Source organism: Myxocyprinus asiaticus, chromosome 42, assembly GCF_019703515.2.
Source record: "Myxocyprinus asiaticus isolate MX2 ecotype Aquarium Trade chromosome 42, UBuf_Myxa_2, whole genome shotgun sequence".
NCBI lineage: Eukaryota > Metazoa > Chordata > Actinopteri > Cypriniformes > Catostomidae > Myxocyprinus > Myxocyprinus asiaticus.
In genome coordinates this window covers 13,391,052-13,407,448 of record NC_059385.1, presented here as the reverse complement: position 1 = coordinate 13,407,448, position 16,397 = coordinate 13,391,052, and the positions used below count along the sequence as shown (strand labels likewise).

Below are 16,397 nucleotides of genomic sequence, written 5' to 3'. Positions count from 1 at the left end.
ACCACATAATATGTATATTATTAACACAAGTCTTTCAGATTTCACATAGTTATTTTCAAGCAGCTAGATTTGTCCTGGCGATGATCAATTCACTGTACTTTATCATCTTTTGTTGGTCCCCATAATTGATCTTGACATCCTATATTTTAAACATTATTGACCAGCAACTTGTATAATATGTGGCTATTACCAAATAAATTGATGTAAACACTGTGCAAGATAATTTGCAGAATATACTTGCAAATTATACTATTGCATATACTTGCAGAATCAACTTATGGCAGGTTTAACATTACACAAATAAATCACCAATAATAAAGTCAGTCTGATTTTTTCTCTTTTAAGTTTGTGCATCGGGGGAGTTTTGCGTGCGTGGTTTGAGTGGTCAATGGGTAGTGTGATCACGTGGTTTTCTTTCCTCAAACTGAAAATAGACTTTCCAGTTCCTTTTGTGTCATCATACCAAAGAGTGATGACACATGTAATGACGCTGCCATTGGTGCTTTCGTATAGGGATGTAATTTAAAAATAATTTTTGTATCTGCCCATCCATCATTGACCGTTTGAGTTACAGTATAGGCAATGACACTTATGGGCCAAATATCCTTACAAGGTTGTTCAAGGTGATTATAAATGAGAAATCTTCTGGTTTAAAACACGTGTCAAGTTCGTAGAAATGTAATCTTTGTGTCCAATTTAGTTTGAAATTTTTGAAAATACATTACTAGCATTTTCTAAAAAAAATAAAATAATTATTGACTAAAAATGTCATATGGTGTAACCATCAAGTAGAAGTCATCACATTACTTTGCTTGCACTTTCATGAGAGTATCCAGAACATTTTTTTTAAGGTAATGATATATAAAATTTCAATATCAAAATGTTTTCTCAGGGTTACTCCATTTGGCCTGAAAAAAAATTGCCTTTTCATAAAAATGCCAACATATCTGATATTTTTATAAAATTCACAGTCTTGAGGGTCTAAATGGATCCTCTCTGTTTACATATTCCCCCCAATATATACACTATATTGCCAAAAGTATTCGCTCACCCATCCAAATAACTGAATTCAGGTGTTCCAATCACTTCCATGGCCACAGGTGTATAAAATGAAGCACCTAGGCATGCAGACTGCTTCTACAAACATTTGTGAAAGAATGGGCCGCTCTCAGGAGCTCAGTGAATTCCAGCGTGGTACTGTGATAGGATGCCACCTGTGCAACAAGTCCAGTCGTGAAATTTCCTCGCTACTAAATATTCCACAGTCAACTGTCAGTGGTATTATAACAAAGTGGAAGCAATTGGGAATGACAGCAACTCAGCCACGAAGTGGTAGGCCACGTAAAATGACAGAGTATGCTGAGGCGCATAGTGCGCAGAGGTCGCCAACTTTCTGCAGAGTCAATCGCTACAGACCTCCAAAGTTCATGTGGCCTTCAGATTAGCTCAAGAACAGTGCGTAGAGAGCTTCATGGAATGGGTTTCCATGGCCGAGCAGCTGCATCCAAGCCATACATCACCAAGTGCAATACAAAGCGTCGGATGCAGTGGTGTAAAGCACGCTGCCACTGGACTCTAGAGCAGTGGAGACGCGTTCTCTGGAGTGACGAATCACGCTTCTCCATCTGGCAATCTGATGGACGAGTCTGGGTTTGGCGGTAGCCAGGAGAACGGTACTTGTCTGACTGCATTGTGCCAGCTGTGAAGTTTGGTGGCGGGGGGATTATGGTGTGGGGTTGTTTTTCAGGAGCTGGGCTTGGCCCCTTAGTTCCAGTGAAAGGAACTCTGAATGCTTCAGCATACCAAGAGATTTTGGACAATTCCATGCTCCCAACTTTGTGGGAACAGTTTGGGGATGACCCCTTCCTGTTCCAACATGACTGCGGACCAGTGCACAAAGCAAGGTCCATAAAGACATGGATGAGCGAGTTTGGTGTGGAAGAACTTGACTGGCCTGCACAGAGTCCTGACCTCAACCCGATAGAGCACGTTTGGGACGAATTAGAGCGAATACTGCGAGCCAGGCCTTCTCGTCCAACATCAGTGTCTGACCTCACAAATGTGCTTCTGGAAGAATGGTCAAAAAGTCCCATAAACACACTCCTAAACCTTGTGGAAAGCCTTCCCAGAAGAGTTGAAGCTGTTATAGCTGCAAAGGGTGGGCCGACGTCATATTAAACCCTATGGATTAAGAATGGGATGTCACTTAAGTTAATATGCGTCTAAAGGCAGATGAGCGAATACTTTTGGCAATATAGTGTGTATATATATATATATATATATATATATATATATATATATATATATATATATATATATATATATATATATATATATATATATAAATGGCAACTTAGTCAGGTGGTGTGCCTGACTTTGATTTGGTGGACAAAAGTTTTTCAAATATGAATCATATTTTAAAACAATTATTTCACTGCGTGAAATATTAATAAAAGATTATTCTGCACTACTCATGCCAACATTACTTTTTTCAAGAATTTCAACTTTTAATGAGACTTCGACCTTTTTTACTGTCTCCAGACTGTTACACCACATGACTTTTTTACTTTTAAGGCCGAAATATACTTCCCGTTGTACATACATTACAAGCCCTCTTGCGTTGCTCTGGCGGTTACAAACCTCAGACCACAAGGGGGCAATAGATTTTTAGGCGTGACCACGAAACCGTTGCTGCGTCTGAAACAAGAAAAAAAAAGTTGCCTTTGGAAGCTGTATATGGCGGCAGGATGAAAATAAGGTGCTTTTCACACTGTTCGGAGACCAGTTTCCATAAGAGTTCCATTCATTCAAAACAGCTGTCAGTTAAGCCATAACTGGTTAGGCAGCAAGTCAGCTGCCTATGTTTTCGGATGCAGCCCAGATGTGGTAGAAGAGTCGATAGTTGAGGAGTAGGCAGAGACATGGAGAAAAAAACAAGTTCATTTGAATGGACTGGAGACAAAAAGTCGTATATATTTTTCGAAAAGATTCAACTCAAATTTCTGCCAGAGTCCGTCATGACAGTTGTTGACTGAAAGAAGAAAATCTGCTCTAGCACCCCTTGCGGCAATGCTGAGAATGCAGCGCGTACTTGCGTTGGGTTATGACTTGAGCACTGACACGCAACGACGTGTGAAAACGAGTTTGCGTAGCAAGGTGCGTCTGCGTTCACGTACTTGCTTAGAATATGTTTGTCCCCCCCAAAAAAGGTATTTGAACTCAGAACTTTAAAAACATGTTAGTCATAAAGAGGTGTATTCAAGTAATTGTTTTGTGTGAACTGAATTTTTTTATGTACCCTCAACGAGCACTTTATTAGGAACACCTCTACACCTACTTATTCATGCGATTATCTAATCATCCAATCCTGAGGCAGCAGTGCAATGCATAAAATCATGCAGATACGGGTCAGGAGCTTCAGTTAATGTTCATATCAACCATTAGAATGGGGAAAAATTTTGATCTCAGTGATTTCGACCATGGCATGATTGTTGGTGCCAGATGGGCTGGTTTGAGTATTTCTGTAACTGCTGATCTCCTGGGATTTTCACACACGACAGTCTCTAGAATTTACTCCGAATGGTGCCAAAAACAAAAAACATCCAGTGAGCGGCAGTTCTGCGGACGGAAACTCCTTGTTGATGTGAGAGGTCAACGGAGAATGGCCAGACTTGTTCGAGCTGACAGAAAGGCTACGGTAACTCAGATAACCCCTCTGTACAATATATCCCGAGGTTACCAGAGCCTGCCTGATCCATCTCCGGTCCTGTCTGATGTCCGACTCCCACTGTGTCACTGAGTGATGATAACCAACTGCAGCATGTGCCAGCCAGACTTCACTTCAATCTACAAAGAGGGACTTCACAGAGGATGAATTGTCGCAAATTCAAAGACATGAGATTCTTCATGAGCCACTGTCTGAAGCATGGGCTCAGGATGGAGTTCACCAAAATTACCTGCCATAAGCTCCCAGCCTTACTGCGATGTTCCTCACTGAATGATACCTATATCATTCAGCTACGTGCATTCCCTCAGTTAATTCTGAGGATGACTAAACACTAAAACTTATATTTCATACAAAATAATTTTGTTTAACCACTGACCCACGACACTTAGTTTACTAATTTTAACCACTAATAGTTCTAAACATAAATAACTAATATTGGCATTATATTCATTCATTTTCTGTTATAGCGTAATTTCCTGTACAGCTGCTTTGAAGCAATGTCTGTTGTAAAAACCGCTATACAAATAAATTTGACTTGACTTGATGTGATCATAGTGTTCCTAGTGCTTGATGAGTATATATTTAATACTTTAATGTATCTGCTAAAAAAATTAGTGTTATGCTATTGTTATGATTATGAGTTGTTTATATTATGCATGAAAGATAAAGTATAAACACAGATATCCAGGTATAAGGTATATACAATAATCTCAGTTTCTGATTGGATTAGTTTATGTTTGTGCAAGAATTCTACAAGAAAAGATGGTCAAATGCAAGTAAATTATTCATCATAACTGTCGGAGGCTAAAATACAGCTAAACTAGTAGTAATAGTAGACGGGCATGAGAATGAGAACAAACGACTAGACGAAATGCCCACGAAACTTCACACATAAAGAGGGAAAGACCATGACAGTTCATGATGTCATGGAAGCCACTCTCTTTAAAAGAGTCAAAGCAAAGGAAGTGAGCTTCAGAGTTCAATGCAAACAGCATGGAGATCAAACAAAGCATTTTTATTCACATTCTCGTGTTGATCATAGGAGGTAAGACATAAATATGTTGTTTACTACATGTGGTTTAGACTACATCTCTGACTTTATAGAGTAGTTTTGTGGTACATCATTTGTGAATGTCTTTACCTGTTGCCTGCAGGTTATGCTTGTCTATGCTGTGTTGACAGAGAAGGCACTGTGTTGTTTTCAATGTACTGTATGTCAGTGTATTTAATGCCATATTAAATGGCAGTGTGGGACTTGAAATAATTTTTCACATGATTCATCTGTTTGGCTGAAAGTCTTGTGAGAATGCCGTATGTAACTCATTGAATCGGGTTGAATGATACACTTTGAGTTTACACATTTGATTGCAGTAAGGTTGTAGGGGCGAGAAAATATTCTTACAAAGTTGCATATCAACACAGCAGTCAGTGTAAAAGTAATGCTTTTCAGCAGTATGCTAAATGAATAAAAGTCGGCATAGGTGAAAAATTGCAATAATGCATATGAAATTATAAACTTCAAAATGATAAATGATCGACAATTTGCCATATAGTTCTTTGCAATGAAATTCAACGTTGAAATAAAGCTCAACAAATCGACTGATAAACAATATTAAGCTATTGTTGCACTTTTTCCATAAAACAAGTGCAATCACAAGTTATACTGTAATATAATTCCTCCCACATAGGAATGCACAGACGTTAGGGTAAATTTTACATACCACTAAAAAAAACACACCTCCATATAGCTATATCTGTTTTACTCTTATATATTTACACCTCTGTGAGTAATGTTTTAACACCTCTGTTTCCTGTTCCAGTGTGTGTGTGTGTGTGTGTGTGTGTGTAGCTTTTATGTGTCACAGTGGCAAGTTTTCTCTCGCTGCAAGATCAAACTACATAGCAAATACAACGACCACTTACAGAAGGCTGTTTCTCTCACTCTATACTCTAATGCAAAAATGTAGCCCCCTCTAACTTTCACCCACAAGCCCTGAAAGTGGTGAGAATGACTCAAATGAGTCAGAGCAGAGCCTAGGGTGTCTGTGGTGTTATCTACCTCCAGATCAACCTTCTATTCTTCCATTATTCAACTTAATATTTAAAGCTTTAGTCCTCTCAGTAGCAAAATTTCTTTCAGGGTACGAGTGCTGAAGAGTGTGTGAGACGACATATGAGCCAAAAGTGTTATAGAAACACTACAAAGTTACTTGGTTGCTTTAGCAATTGTGTTTATCATGTCACATCTGCTTTTTTTGTTCACATAATCGGTTGGGTTTAGCTATAAGGTTTAGGGTAGGGATTGTTGATTTAAAACTTAATAGAGCATTACCCTTAAAAACCTCATCTGTTTTCATTGTGAACAGGTATAAGAGAATGTTTGGCAGTAAAGCACCTTATAGTGGCAGAAGGAGACACGTTGGTTTTGAAATGTCTTCGGAAAAAGTCCAGCGAGAATGTGCACTTGGAGTGGAGAAATCCTCAAGGCCACGTCATGTTCTTCAACAAGCATAGAGGTGAAGGCAAACTCGATACTGTATGAAAACCTCTGAATAAAACAAAATATTTCACATCAATTTCCTCTTTGTCTGTTGAAACTTGCAACTAAGCGATGCCTCTGTTTCTTTCATGTTCACATACAGCTCTGAAAGACACAAGGAGCTATGTTTTCTCTTTAAACAGCTCAGAATTAACAGTACATGTGTCTAAAGTTACCCTCAAAGACGAAGGGGTTTACAGATGTTTACAGTATGAAGACAAAGTCATAATAAAAAGATACAAAGTAAAAGTTTTGGGTGAGTATAAATATTTTTACTGCCATTCTTAAATTATTTATGACATGTTTAAAATACGACCAAGAGAAATCTGTTGACGAATGCATGGAATATGAGATTATATATATTTTTTATTCTAATTACAGGTACCCCCAAAATAGAAATGGTCGAGGATGGCGATCAAACTATCATCAAATGTTCAGCAGCAGCGAATGGCCACCCACCTGAACTGTCCTGGGTACTGAATGGGATTGAGATTAAGGGTAAGATTACGAGAAATGTCTTGAGTGGGTAGACAGGTAGAGAGACATAAGAGAAACTAATGGAAAGACAGACATAAAGACACAAATACAAAAAATGTACAGATAGGCAGATAAACAAACAGATATTGAGACATATAAACAGACAAAATGGCATTCTAATGCCTTCTGACATTTGGTTGCAGTAAATGCTAATACCTTGTGACAATAGAGGAACCAGGATATTCTCATGTAAAGCTTCACATTTATATATATATATATATACACACACACACACGGATGGACAGACAGATAGAGCATGAATACGGACGGACAGACGGACGGACGGACAGATAGATAGATAGATTTAAATTGGGGTTTTCCAGATTATTTGAATGACCAATTTGTATTGTAAATACATTATGCTCTGTTTTTCCCTGACAGCACAACCCAATACAATGTGGAATTATGGATCAAACAGGTCACTGGCAGTTAGTGCCTTAAAAATCAAAATTCATATCATGAAAGCTACAGTGAAATGCTTGGCAAAACACCAAGCTCTTCCAAAGCCACTGGAGATTATCATCATTGTTGAAAATCATGGTAAGTAGACACAAACACAACTGTAACCAGCAAAGTAGATAGAAATAGCAAATAATACTGGAAACCTTAATATCTGCAACCTTTTACCTCATATTTGCCTCCACATCACCCCCACCACTATGTGTGTGACCGAAAATAGGGGCATTTAGCCCTGGATGACATTAGCCATTATTAGAAAAAGGAACTGAAAATTGTGGGGAATTTGTTTGGCTGTGCTACATAGGGAAATTTGATCTATGCTGTGGAGTATTTGGTAATTTCCTATTAAGAACGAGTGCTTGATATTTGATTGGTCAATCACATGATATCAGGGAAGTCAACAATTTCTTAAAAAAAGAAAAGAAAAAGAAAACCATTCCCATGCAGATGAACCTAGTAAATATTTATAGTAGTATAACACTGAGTCTGATTCTTATATTTGACCGCTCTAACTGACTTCTTGTGTCTAATGGAATGTTTTTATTGTCTTTCATGTAGCTGTTACAGCCTCCACGTCAAGCTATTCCAGTACTAGAGATAAACTAAAAACCGAGACAATGTTCACAGTCACTTCTGCCCCTGTTTTTAGTAGCACAGGTGAGTTCCCATTTTAATTTCAACTGTGTAAGGACAAACATGACAAATTACATTGAAAGAAAAAAGTATTAAGGATAAGTAGTTTAATGCAGAGGTGCCCAAACTTTTTCCTACGAAGGGCCAAAAATCAAACTTGATTGAGGGCAGTGGGCCAAAAGTAAATATTGCATTATCAAACTGTATTATTAGAACATTTAAAAGTTGCCCTGGTTCCCCTCCTTTATGATTTCAGTAATATATATATATATATATATATAAATATATATAAACATTACTTTGCAATCTGCTTAACTAATGCTATGAAGAGCTGCGTCAATGGCATATTTTTAAAATGTTTTTCCTCTTGTCATATATGGCAAGGTGGGCCAAATCAAAGGTCATCATAGGCCAACTCTGGCCCACAGGCCTGGTTTGGGCATCTCTGGTTTTATGTCTTTAAATAAACTGAACTTGAAACATAAAATAGGTCTCTCTTCAGTTAAAGATTTCCATCTATTGGTAACCTAGCTTTTGTATACAGCACACAGTCATTTCCTGAGAAATTTTGTTTGGCCTCTCTTTCCTTTTGGCTTTTGTAAATTTGATACCTCAATAAATGTTTTAATAAGTACACCGTCTGATTACAGCACACATTGAATTGTCGTCGATTTCAGAAAGTACTGAAATGTTCTCAACTTCACAGAGCCGTATTCCAGGCAGCACACAAGGTATGAAATTAATGATGAACCACTTTTTCATAAACAACCCTTTTCATTTCATCTAAAAGTTAAGATGTGTTGACAATTTCTGTCAATAATGTTTGCTCCTTTATGATTAATTTATCTGCGTTGTGTCTCCTTTAGAAGAAGACATTTCTACAACCACAGAGATTAGCTTGATACGTAAGTGTTATTTCATTTAATGAACACATGTTTTCATGTAAATCAACTACAAAGAGTTCAAGTTAGTTACTAAACACCTGAGAAAACCTATACTACAGTATGAACATGAGGCCACATATGGCACATTTGGTATGATTTCTCAGTAAACTGTGTAGACTACTGGTACATTTTTCTCTTCACATAACTGATTTAAAAAATATTTTGTTTTATTCATTTTAAATCTTCTGAAGCTAATTCTGAAGTGTTAGTGATCTCAAATCTATATTTGCATTTCAGCACACGTCACAATCTTGTCAGAATCCAATTCAACTGAAGGACTACAGACCAGAAATGGCAGCTCAGACAGCACACAAGGTGAAGAAAATGAAAAGATAATGCCAAAAAAACTGATGCCAACAAGCTAGCTTTTCCTCTCATGAAAGTTCGTCACATGCAATTTTATATGACATTTGTGATATGAAACTTTTACTTATGCTTGTGTGATGCTTTCCAATAGGTTAGAAGTAATTTGATGATCACAGAATATTACATATTACATTTTTGCAGGTTTTGGCACAGACGTCCAAGGCAAAATAGACCATCAAAATGCTCAGAAGGACAGCTCACCATTGCTGGTCCTGCTAGTGACATGCCTTATTTTATGCTTGCTTATTGTTGTCATCTTCTTCATGATCAGACTGCGAAATGCACATATAGCCTGGAAAAAAGGTAATATATGATCATTGAACTTGTTTGATGCTTTGATTCAAGCTTAATTTATATTTACAATGATCTAGAGTTCATTGTTTTGGGTGTGCTTTATTTGTGAATTAATTGCATCATTTTTAATGACAGAGAATGAAGAATCAAACCAATCTGAGGAAAGCAGCAAATCGAAATCCAGCCAAGAAGAAAAGCTGTCCCAGGAAAGGAGAAGACAAGGTAGAACCGCTTAAACAATCTGGTGGACCAAACACAAAGGTTTCTTTGTGTTTAAACACATGATTGACATATCTTGTTTCTCTTGATGTTCAATCTAGGTTTTTGGAACTCAAATTTCACAGAATACAGAGTGGAAGAAACTCCCCAGAAGGAAGCAAAATCAAATGCTACAGTAGATGTGATCACTGAAACACAAGACAGTTCAAGAACAGCTGGTAGCAAACTGGAAGCAGCTTGCATCAAAGAGACCGAACTTTAGAGAAATATTCAGCAGGATCTGAATCCTCTTAAGAGACTAAACTGATTTTACAGTTTTGAATTAACAATGGTGCTCCATATTATGTGAGGAAAGAAGAATAAGTATTGAATATGCTGCCTTTTGTATATATTGTTTTGTACTTATTTTTTAGTAATTTAATGATAATGTTTGGATGAAGTTCTGTAAATAAAATGTGCTTTATTTTTTGCCAGTTTACAATAAACATTTTATACTGAATATATACTGAATGAAATCAGTGTTTTATTATAATGTGTGCACTTTAAATTATATAATTATTTACAGTTTAATAACAATAGGCTATGGAGCGTAAATAATTTGAGGAAAAGGAACATATTTCATGAAAATGTCAATCACAAATAAACAGATGAATAGACTGCCAGGACATATACCTTACAGGACCTTTCAGATCCAAACCAAGGTCAATGAGCTCTTTTGGGCCACATTTGACATTAATTTCCATACTTGTGTGCTTATCACATTGCCATTGGAGTTTACTTTAATATACCATATATTTCTTGAGCATAAATGATTTGAATTTTGCTGTATCATCGTCGCATTTCCATTTCGAGGTATGTTCTGAAATCCACCAAAGGCTAGTGTAGCTAATGCGCATGCGCGTTCTAGATTTGATTGATAGGCGATGTCTGTATCTAAAAGGTGATTGGCTCTTTTAACTGTAAGGCGGGACTTCCTTTCTACATCCGGTGACCGTTGGTCGGTCAGAGCTCCAATTTCTCCCATTCGTTTAAATAGAAGTGGCCCATCTCTGCTAAATAATCTCTGGGCTGCGTTTCCCAAATGCATCGTAAGCTTAAGCAGATTGTAGAAACCATTGGCGTCAGTGGTCTCCACGATCAACTTAAGCTTGCGATTCTTTTGAGAAACCCAGCCATGGATCCATTCATATGTTCCGCACTGAAAGCGGTTGCGGCAAACTTGAGGGGGATGAGCTGGGATGTGTCTACCAATCATATACTTGGGTTTTCCCCATGGGGCGTTGCATAATGCATTATAACGATTTTTCATTGGTGCTTACTGTACGAGAGCGCGTCATCTAAAAGCTGATTGGCCCAGCTGCCGGCAATATATACTGTTCTAGAACGTTCGATCGTTCTCTCATAGCAGCAAGGCGAGGCAGTTGTCGGCACTTCAGCTTTCCAACCGGCATCTTCAACCATCTCGGTAATCTACAGCTTGGTATGTTCGAAAGCTCTTTGTTCTATCGTTATCGATTATATTACTAGTAATGACTAGTAGAAATAATCTATTTAGTTTGATGGCACAGTGTTTACCATTGCATTGGTTGTACATGCAATTCAGAGAGATATATTTTATGTATTTTCTCAAATATCGAATGATTTCCAGATAGGGCGAACCACGTTTGATCTGAAAATTATTTACATTTTTAGAAGGTAGTATATTCCGCTTTTTCTTATCTTATTTAGGGTAGATGTCTGTGTGGGTGTGTGGTGGTTTTTATTTATTTTTTTTTTATTTAATTTTATAAATCGCAAAATCTGCTAGAGATTAATCTTTAGTTCCACACAAAACCTCCGTGAGAATTTGTGGAATTGGAAGTGCATTTGGTAGTTCGTGCAGGCTAATCTGATCACGCACCCGGCCCAAGCTTAACCTTTTTTGTTCTTTTTTTTTTTCAGGATCACTTCATACGTCAATTTTTTTTTTCTCTTTTCTCCCCCACACCTTTTTATTATATTGTAACCGTAATTCTAAACATTTGATATTTCTAAACTCATTGTCATTTAAATCCGTCTGCATGGTCTTGTCCTCATTATTTGACTAGAACGTTCCAGAAGCTCAAACCACGTGGTCTGACTCATATCCGCATGTGCTGTAGCACATGGTGGCCTATGGTTTCATAACAGCACATTGAATACTTCCTGGAAGAGATTGTTTAGTTTGTCTGTTTCTGTGGTGCTGCGTTTTAAAGTGGTTTTCTTTTTTTCTTTTTCTTTCTTTCAGACAATGTCCAAGGGACCAGCTGTTGGTATTGATCTTGGAACCACCTACTCCTGTGTGGGTGTCTTCCAACATGGAAAAGTAGAAATTATTGCTAATGACCAAGGGAACCGGACCACTCCAAGCTATGTAGCTTTCACAGATACTGAGAGATTGATTGGAGATGCCGCGAAAAATCAGGTCGCCATGAACCCCACCAACACCGTCTTTGGTATGTGGTTTAGTACCACGCCTATTCAATATAAAAACAATAATATTCGCTAGGATGAAGTTGATTCCTTGCCATTCGTAGTTTCCACCAGAGGTTGAAAAACCAAAGATGGCCCAAGCACCTTCCTTGGATGTCTGAGCGAACATACAGAAAAGATGTTTGTAGTAGAATATAATTTTTTCTTCATGCCCATTAAGTTATTTTAATTTCCTTTCAATAGATGCCAAGCGTCTGATTGGTCGTCGATTTGATGATGGTGTTGTCCAATCTGACATGAAGCACTGGCCTTTTAATGTCATCAATGACAATACCCGTCCCAAAGTTCAGGTTGAATACAAGGGTGAGACCAAGTCATTCTACCCTGAGGAAATTTCCTCCATGGTCCTCATCAAAATGAAGGAAATTGCTGAGGCCTATCTGGGAAAGGTGTGTAATCATTCAGCTGTTTGTGGAATAATTCCCCTCTCAGTCTAAACTACTTTGTACTTCGCTGTGATGACGTTTATTCCTGCCATTCGTAGTTTCCACCAGAGGTTTAAATACCAAAGATGGCTTCATGACCTTCCTTGGATGTCTGAGCGACATACACTCTGAATTTGTTAAACTGTGCTAGTGTTACTTTGAGTGATCATTTGTTTTTAATCATTTTCCTTGCAGACTGTTTCCAACGCCGTGATCACAGTCCCTGCCTACTTCAATGACTCTCAGCGACAGGCCACCAAAGATGCTGGAACCATCTCTGGCTTGAATGTTCTGCGTATCATCAATGAGCCAACTGCTGCTGCTATCGCCTATGGCTTGGACAAAAAGGTTGGTTAAACTTGCACATGGAAAATCACTTCCTACATTGGTAGACTTTCAGAAGTTTCTTTAATTTCGCAATGATGAAGTTGATTCCTTGCCATTCGTAGTTTCCACCAGAGGTTTAAAAACCAAAGATGGCCCAAGCACCTTCCTTGGATGTCTGAGCGAAGTTTTAACGCATGTCATTCCATTTCAAGTGTCATACAGAATCATATGTTTTGTAATTGCTCTGTTTCAACAGGTTGGAGCTGAGAGGAATGTCCTCATCTTTGATCTTGGTGGTGGCACTTTCGATGTGTCCATCCTCACCATTGAGGATGGCATCTTTGAGGTCAAATCTACAGCTGGAGACACTCACTTGGGTGGAGAAGACTTTGACAACCGCATGGTAAACCACTTCATCACAGAATTCAAGCGTAAACACAAGAAGGACATCAGCGACAACAAGAGAGCCGTTCGTCGTCTCCGCACTGCCTGCGAGAGGGCAAAGCGCACCCTGTCCTCCAGCACTCAGGCCAGTATCGAGATCGACTCCCTTTATGAGGGTATCGATTTCTATACCTCCATCACCAGGGCCCGTTTTGAAGAGCTGAACGCAGACCTCTTCCGTGGCACTTTGGACCCAGTTGAGAAGTCTCTTCGTGATGCTAAGATGGACAAGGCTCAAATCCATGACATTGTCTTGGTTGGTGGCTCAACCCGCATTCCTAAGATCCAGAAACTGCTCCAAGACTACTTCAATGGCAAGGAGCTCAACAAGAGCATCAACCCTGACGAGGCAGTCGCCTATGGAGCAGGTAGGTTTTTTCTTTTGTGTGTTCCTGCAGTGTACATTTGCAATGATGAAGTTGATTTCCTGCCATTCGTAGTTTCCACCAGAGGTTGAAAAACCAAAGATGGCCCAAGCACCTTCCTTGGATGTCTGAGCGACTGCAGTTATATAATGGAGTTCTCAAAGTTGCCTGTGGTTCTAATCTTTTTTTTTTTTTTTTTTCTCTCTCTCAGCTGTCCAGGCTGCTATTCTCTCTGGAGACAAATCTGAAAATGTTCAGGACCTGCTGCTGCTTGACGTCACTCCACTGTCCCTTGGAATTGAGACCGCTGGTGGTGTCATGACCGTACTCATCAAGCGTAACACCACTATCCCAACCAAACAGACTCAGACTTTCACCACATACTCTGACAACCAGCCTGGTGTGCTGATTCAGGTGGGTGCCAAGTAGTACTGCTTTAGTTTTCCATCCCTCAGAAGAAGAGCAAGCTCTTGCCTTGATATTCTTAACATGCCATTCTTTTTCCAGGTCTATGAGGGCGAGCGTGCAATGACCAAGGATAACAACTTACTGGGCAAGTTTGAGCTCACTGGAATCCCACCTGCACCCCGTGGTGTTCCCCAGATTGAGGTCACTTTTGACATTGATGCCAATGGCATCATGAATGTGTCTGCTGTTGACAAGAGCACCGGCAAGGAGAACAAGATCACCATCACCAATGACAAGGGTAAAAATATTCCCCTCTTTTACCACCATCCTTCTCTCTGGTCTTGTACACATTAATTTTGTGGTGGCCACTTCAGATAGGCTAACTGGAGGTTTCTCTTTCAGGTCGTCTCAGCAAGGAGGACATTGAGCGCATGGTGCAGGAGGCGGAGAAGTACAAGGCTGAAGATGATGTGCAGCGTGACAAGGTGTCTTCAAAGAATGGTCTGGAGTCCTACGCCTTCAACATGAAGTCCACCGTTGAGGATGAGAAACTAAAGGGCAAGATCAGTGATGAGGACAAACAGAAGATCCTTGACAAGTGCAATGAAGTCATCAGCTGGCTTGACAAGAACCAGGTAAGTTTAAGTTTTGAGAGTTGGGGAAACCCTGTTATTTTGACTTGTGTTGGCAAGACCTGAAGTGATTTCATCTCCCATTTGAAACTTTTAGACTGCTGAGAAGGAAGAATTTGAGCACCAGCAGAAAGAGCTGGAGAAGGTGTGCAACCCCATCATCACCAAGCTGTATCAGAGCGCTGGAGGCATGCCAGGTGGAATGCCTGATGGTATGCCTGGTGGCTTCCCAGGAGCTGGTGCTGCTCCCGGAGGTGGATCCTCTGGCCCAACCATCGAGGAGGTTGACTAAGCCATTCCAAAGCCACTATGCTACCTCCATAGTAATGTGTACTGTTGCCCTCTGTAGTTGGACTCCTCTAAAATTTGTTACAGTTCTGTGACGGTTTAGATGACTTCAACTTGCAGAGAGATTGTTGCAATTAATAAAAGGGGGGGGGATAAGGGATCACTTATTTCAGATCACAGGGAAGAGACTTTCTATGTTGTACAACCTATTTATGGGCTTGTGAAATATGTATTTCATAAGCCTTTTCCAACTGTCTCTATGCTTTGAAATAAATGCATAAAGTTGACTTATTCCCAATGCTGTCTGTTTATTTACCTTGCCAAATTGCTCAAATACTGCAGTTAAATTTGGTCTGCCCTTTAATTGTTAAACCTTTCTTAATTAGGAAATGTCTGTTACACAAAGGCATTAGGAACTTGACCATTTCCTCTCTGAAAGGTAGAACAGAGCCCTCAAGTTAAAACTGAGCTTTGAGCTCCCTACATGAATTTGCTTTACATGAATTAAAATCACAAAAGGGGTGGAGTCTTCAAATAACCTAATTATATCAGTGTATTGGCCACTGTAGTGGAACATCTCCCCTATTTTCATCGTCTACTATAAACGATGACTGAGGATGGCCATAGTAAGGGTCACTCTTAGTGGTTTGGAAGTAACCCAATCTATAGTAGTCTTTAGTGATGGCTCACTCAACTGAAAATGTAATTTACTGACCCTTGTTCCTATACATGACAGTGGATGGTGACTGACTTGTGCGTAAAATTTGTGTTCCACGGAATGGAGTCCTATGGGATTGGTAAAGTGAGTAACGCATAATTGTATACAATATATATATTTTAATTGTATGCAATACAAATTACAATAACGGACTTGACGTCATCCCCATCGTTTTTATTTTTGGATGTTCGTCAGGGAGGAGGGCTTGGGTCATTGCTGCGCATGCGTTAACATGCCATGGCGTCTAAGTTTCCATGGCAACAGTCGCAAACAGCAGGACTCCTCGATCATGAATGACGAGTTTTGATGTAGTTGGCCGGTTAACCAGTTACTCGGGAGCATAATGATCTATTTGTGTATGAGGTAATTTGATATATATTGATGAAGAGGTGATTTAAATAATTTTGACAGCGTTAAGACACTATTTCCACATACAAACCATGGGTAACAATCGAGTGAACTGTCAACATAAAGCTTAATAACTAAGGGATTGTTCCGACCGAACGCGTTCTTGAGCTACAAAAAGCTAGATGATAGTTCAACCAAAACATTTTCTCATTT

General features: G+C 39.1%; 2 protein-coding genes and 4 non-coding genes across 6 annotated transcripts; all 6 read left to right on the top strand.

The window, feature by feature from the left end:
• The first annotated feature begins 4,672 nt into the window (after nt 1-4,672).
• LOC127432435 (cytotoxic and regulatory T-cell molecule) lies at nt 4,673-10,198 on the top strand. The gene is made up of 12 exons (XM_051683511.1): nt 4,673-4,772; nt 6,094-6,243; nt 6,370-6,522; nt 6,648-6,764; nt 7,185-7,343; nt 7,821-7,919; nt 8,546-8,626; nt 8,762-8,800; nt 9,077-9,154; nt 9,347-9,508; nt 9,635-9,721; nt 9,820-10,198. Exons 1-12 carry the CDS (start codon nt 4,721-4,723, stop codon nt 9,978-9,980), a joined length of 1,338 nt encoding a protein of 445 aa, XP_051539471.1. The 5' UTR covers nt 4,673-4,720; the 3' UTR covers nt 9,981-10,198.
• Nucleotides 10,199-11,042: 844 nt separating this feature from the next.
• Nucleotides 11,043-15,405, top strand: hspa8 (heat shock protein 8). Its single transcript, XM_051683510.1, has 9 exons — nt 11,043-11,198; nt 11,985-12,192; nt 12,413-12,618; nt 12,850-13,002; nt 13,238-13,793; nt 14,002-14,204; nt 14,298-14,496; nt 14,601-14,833; nt 14,928-15,405. Exons 2-9 carry the CDS (start codon nt 11,988-11,990, stop codon nt 15,120-15,122), a joined length of 1,950 nt encoding a protein of 649 aa, XP_051539470.1. The 5' UTR covers nt 11,043-11,198; nt 11,985-11,987; the 3' UTR covers nt 15,123-15,405.
• LOC127433136 (small nucleolar RNA SNORD14) lies at nt 12,239-12,334 on the top strand. The gene has a single exon (XR_007895854.1). It is a non-coding gene; the product is annotated as a small nucleolar RNA SNORD14 (small nucleolar RNA).
• Nucleotides 12,680-12,774, top strand: LOC127433135 (small nucleolar RNA SNORD14). The gene has a single exon (XR_007895853.1). It is a non-coding gene; the product is annotated as a small nucleolar RNA SNORD14 (small nucleolar RNA).
• LOC127433133 (small nucleolar RNA SNORD14) lies at nt 13,069-13,164 on the top strand. Its single transcript, XR_007895852.1, has one exon. It is a non-coding gene; the product is annotated as a small nucleolar RNA SNORD14 (small nucleolar RNA).
• LOC127433137 (small nucleolar RNA SNORD14) lies at nt 13,831-13,926 on the top strand. The gene has a single exon (XR_007895855.1). It is a non-coding gene; the product is annotated as a small nucleolar RNA SNORD14 (small nucleolar RNA).
• Nucleotides 15,406-16,397: the final 992 nt, after the last annotated feature.

What these genes read in the sequence shown, in the direction of transcription:
- LOC127432435 (XM_051683511.1), top strand. Translation starts at nt 4,721, where the DNA reads ATGGAGATCAAACAAAGCATTTTTATTCACATTCTCGTGTTGATCATA. An exon ending in CCCTGTTTTTAGTAGCACAG is followed by an intron (nt 7,920 to 8,545) that starts GTGAGTTCCCAT and finishes GTCTGATTACAG; the next exon opens with CACACATTGAATTGTCGTCG. An exon ending in TATTCCAGGCAGCACACAAG is followed by an intron (nt 8,627 to 8,761) that starts GTATGAAATTAA and finishes TGTCTCCTTTAG; the next exon opens with AAGAAGACATTTCTACAACC.
- hspa8 (XM_051683510.1), top strand. Translation starts at nt 11,988, where the DNA reads ATGTCCAAGGGACCAGCTGTTGGTATTGATCTTGGAACCACCTACTCC. An exon ending in CCCCACCAACACCGTCTTTG is followed by an intron (nt 12,193 to 12,412) that starts GTATGTGGTTTA and finishes TCCTTTCAATAG; the next exon opens with ATGCCAAGCGTCTGATTGGT. An exon ending in CTGAGGCCTATCTGGGAAAG is followed by an intron (nt 12,619 to 12,849) that starts GTGTGTAATCAT and finishes TTTTCCTTGCAG; the next exon opens with ACTGTTTCCAACGCCGTGAT.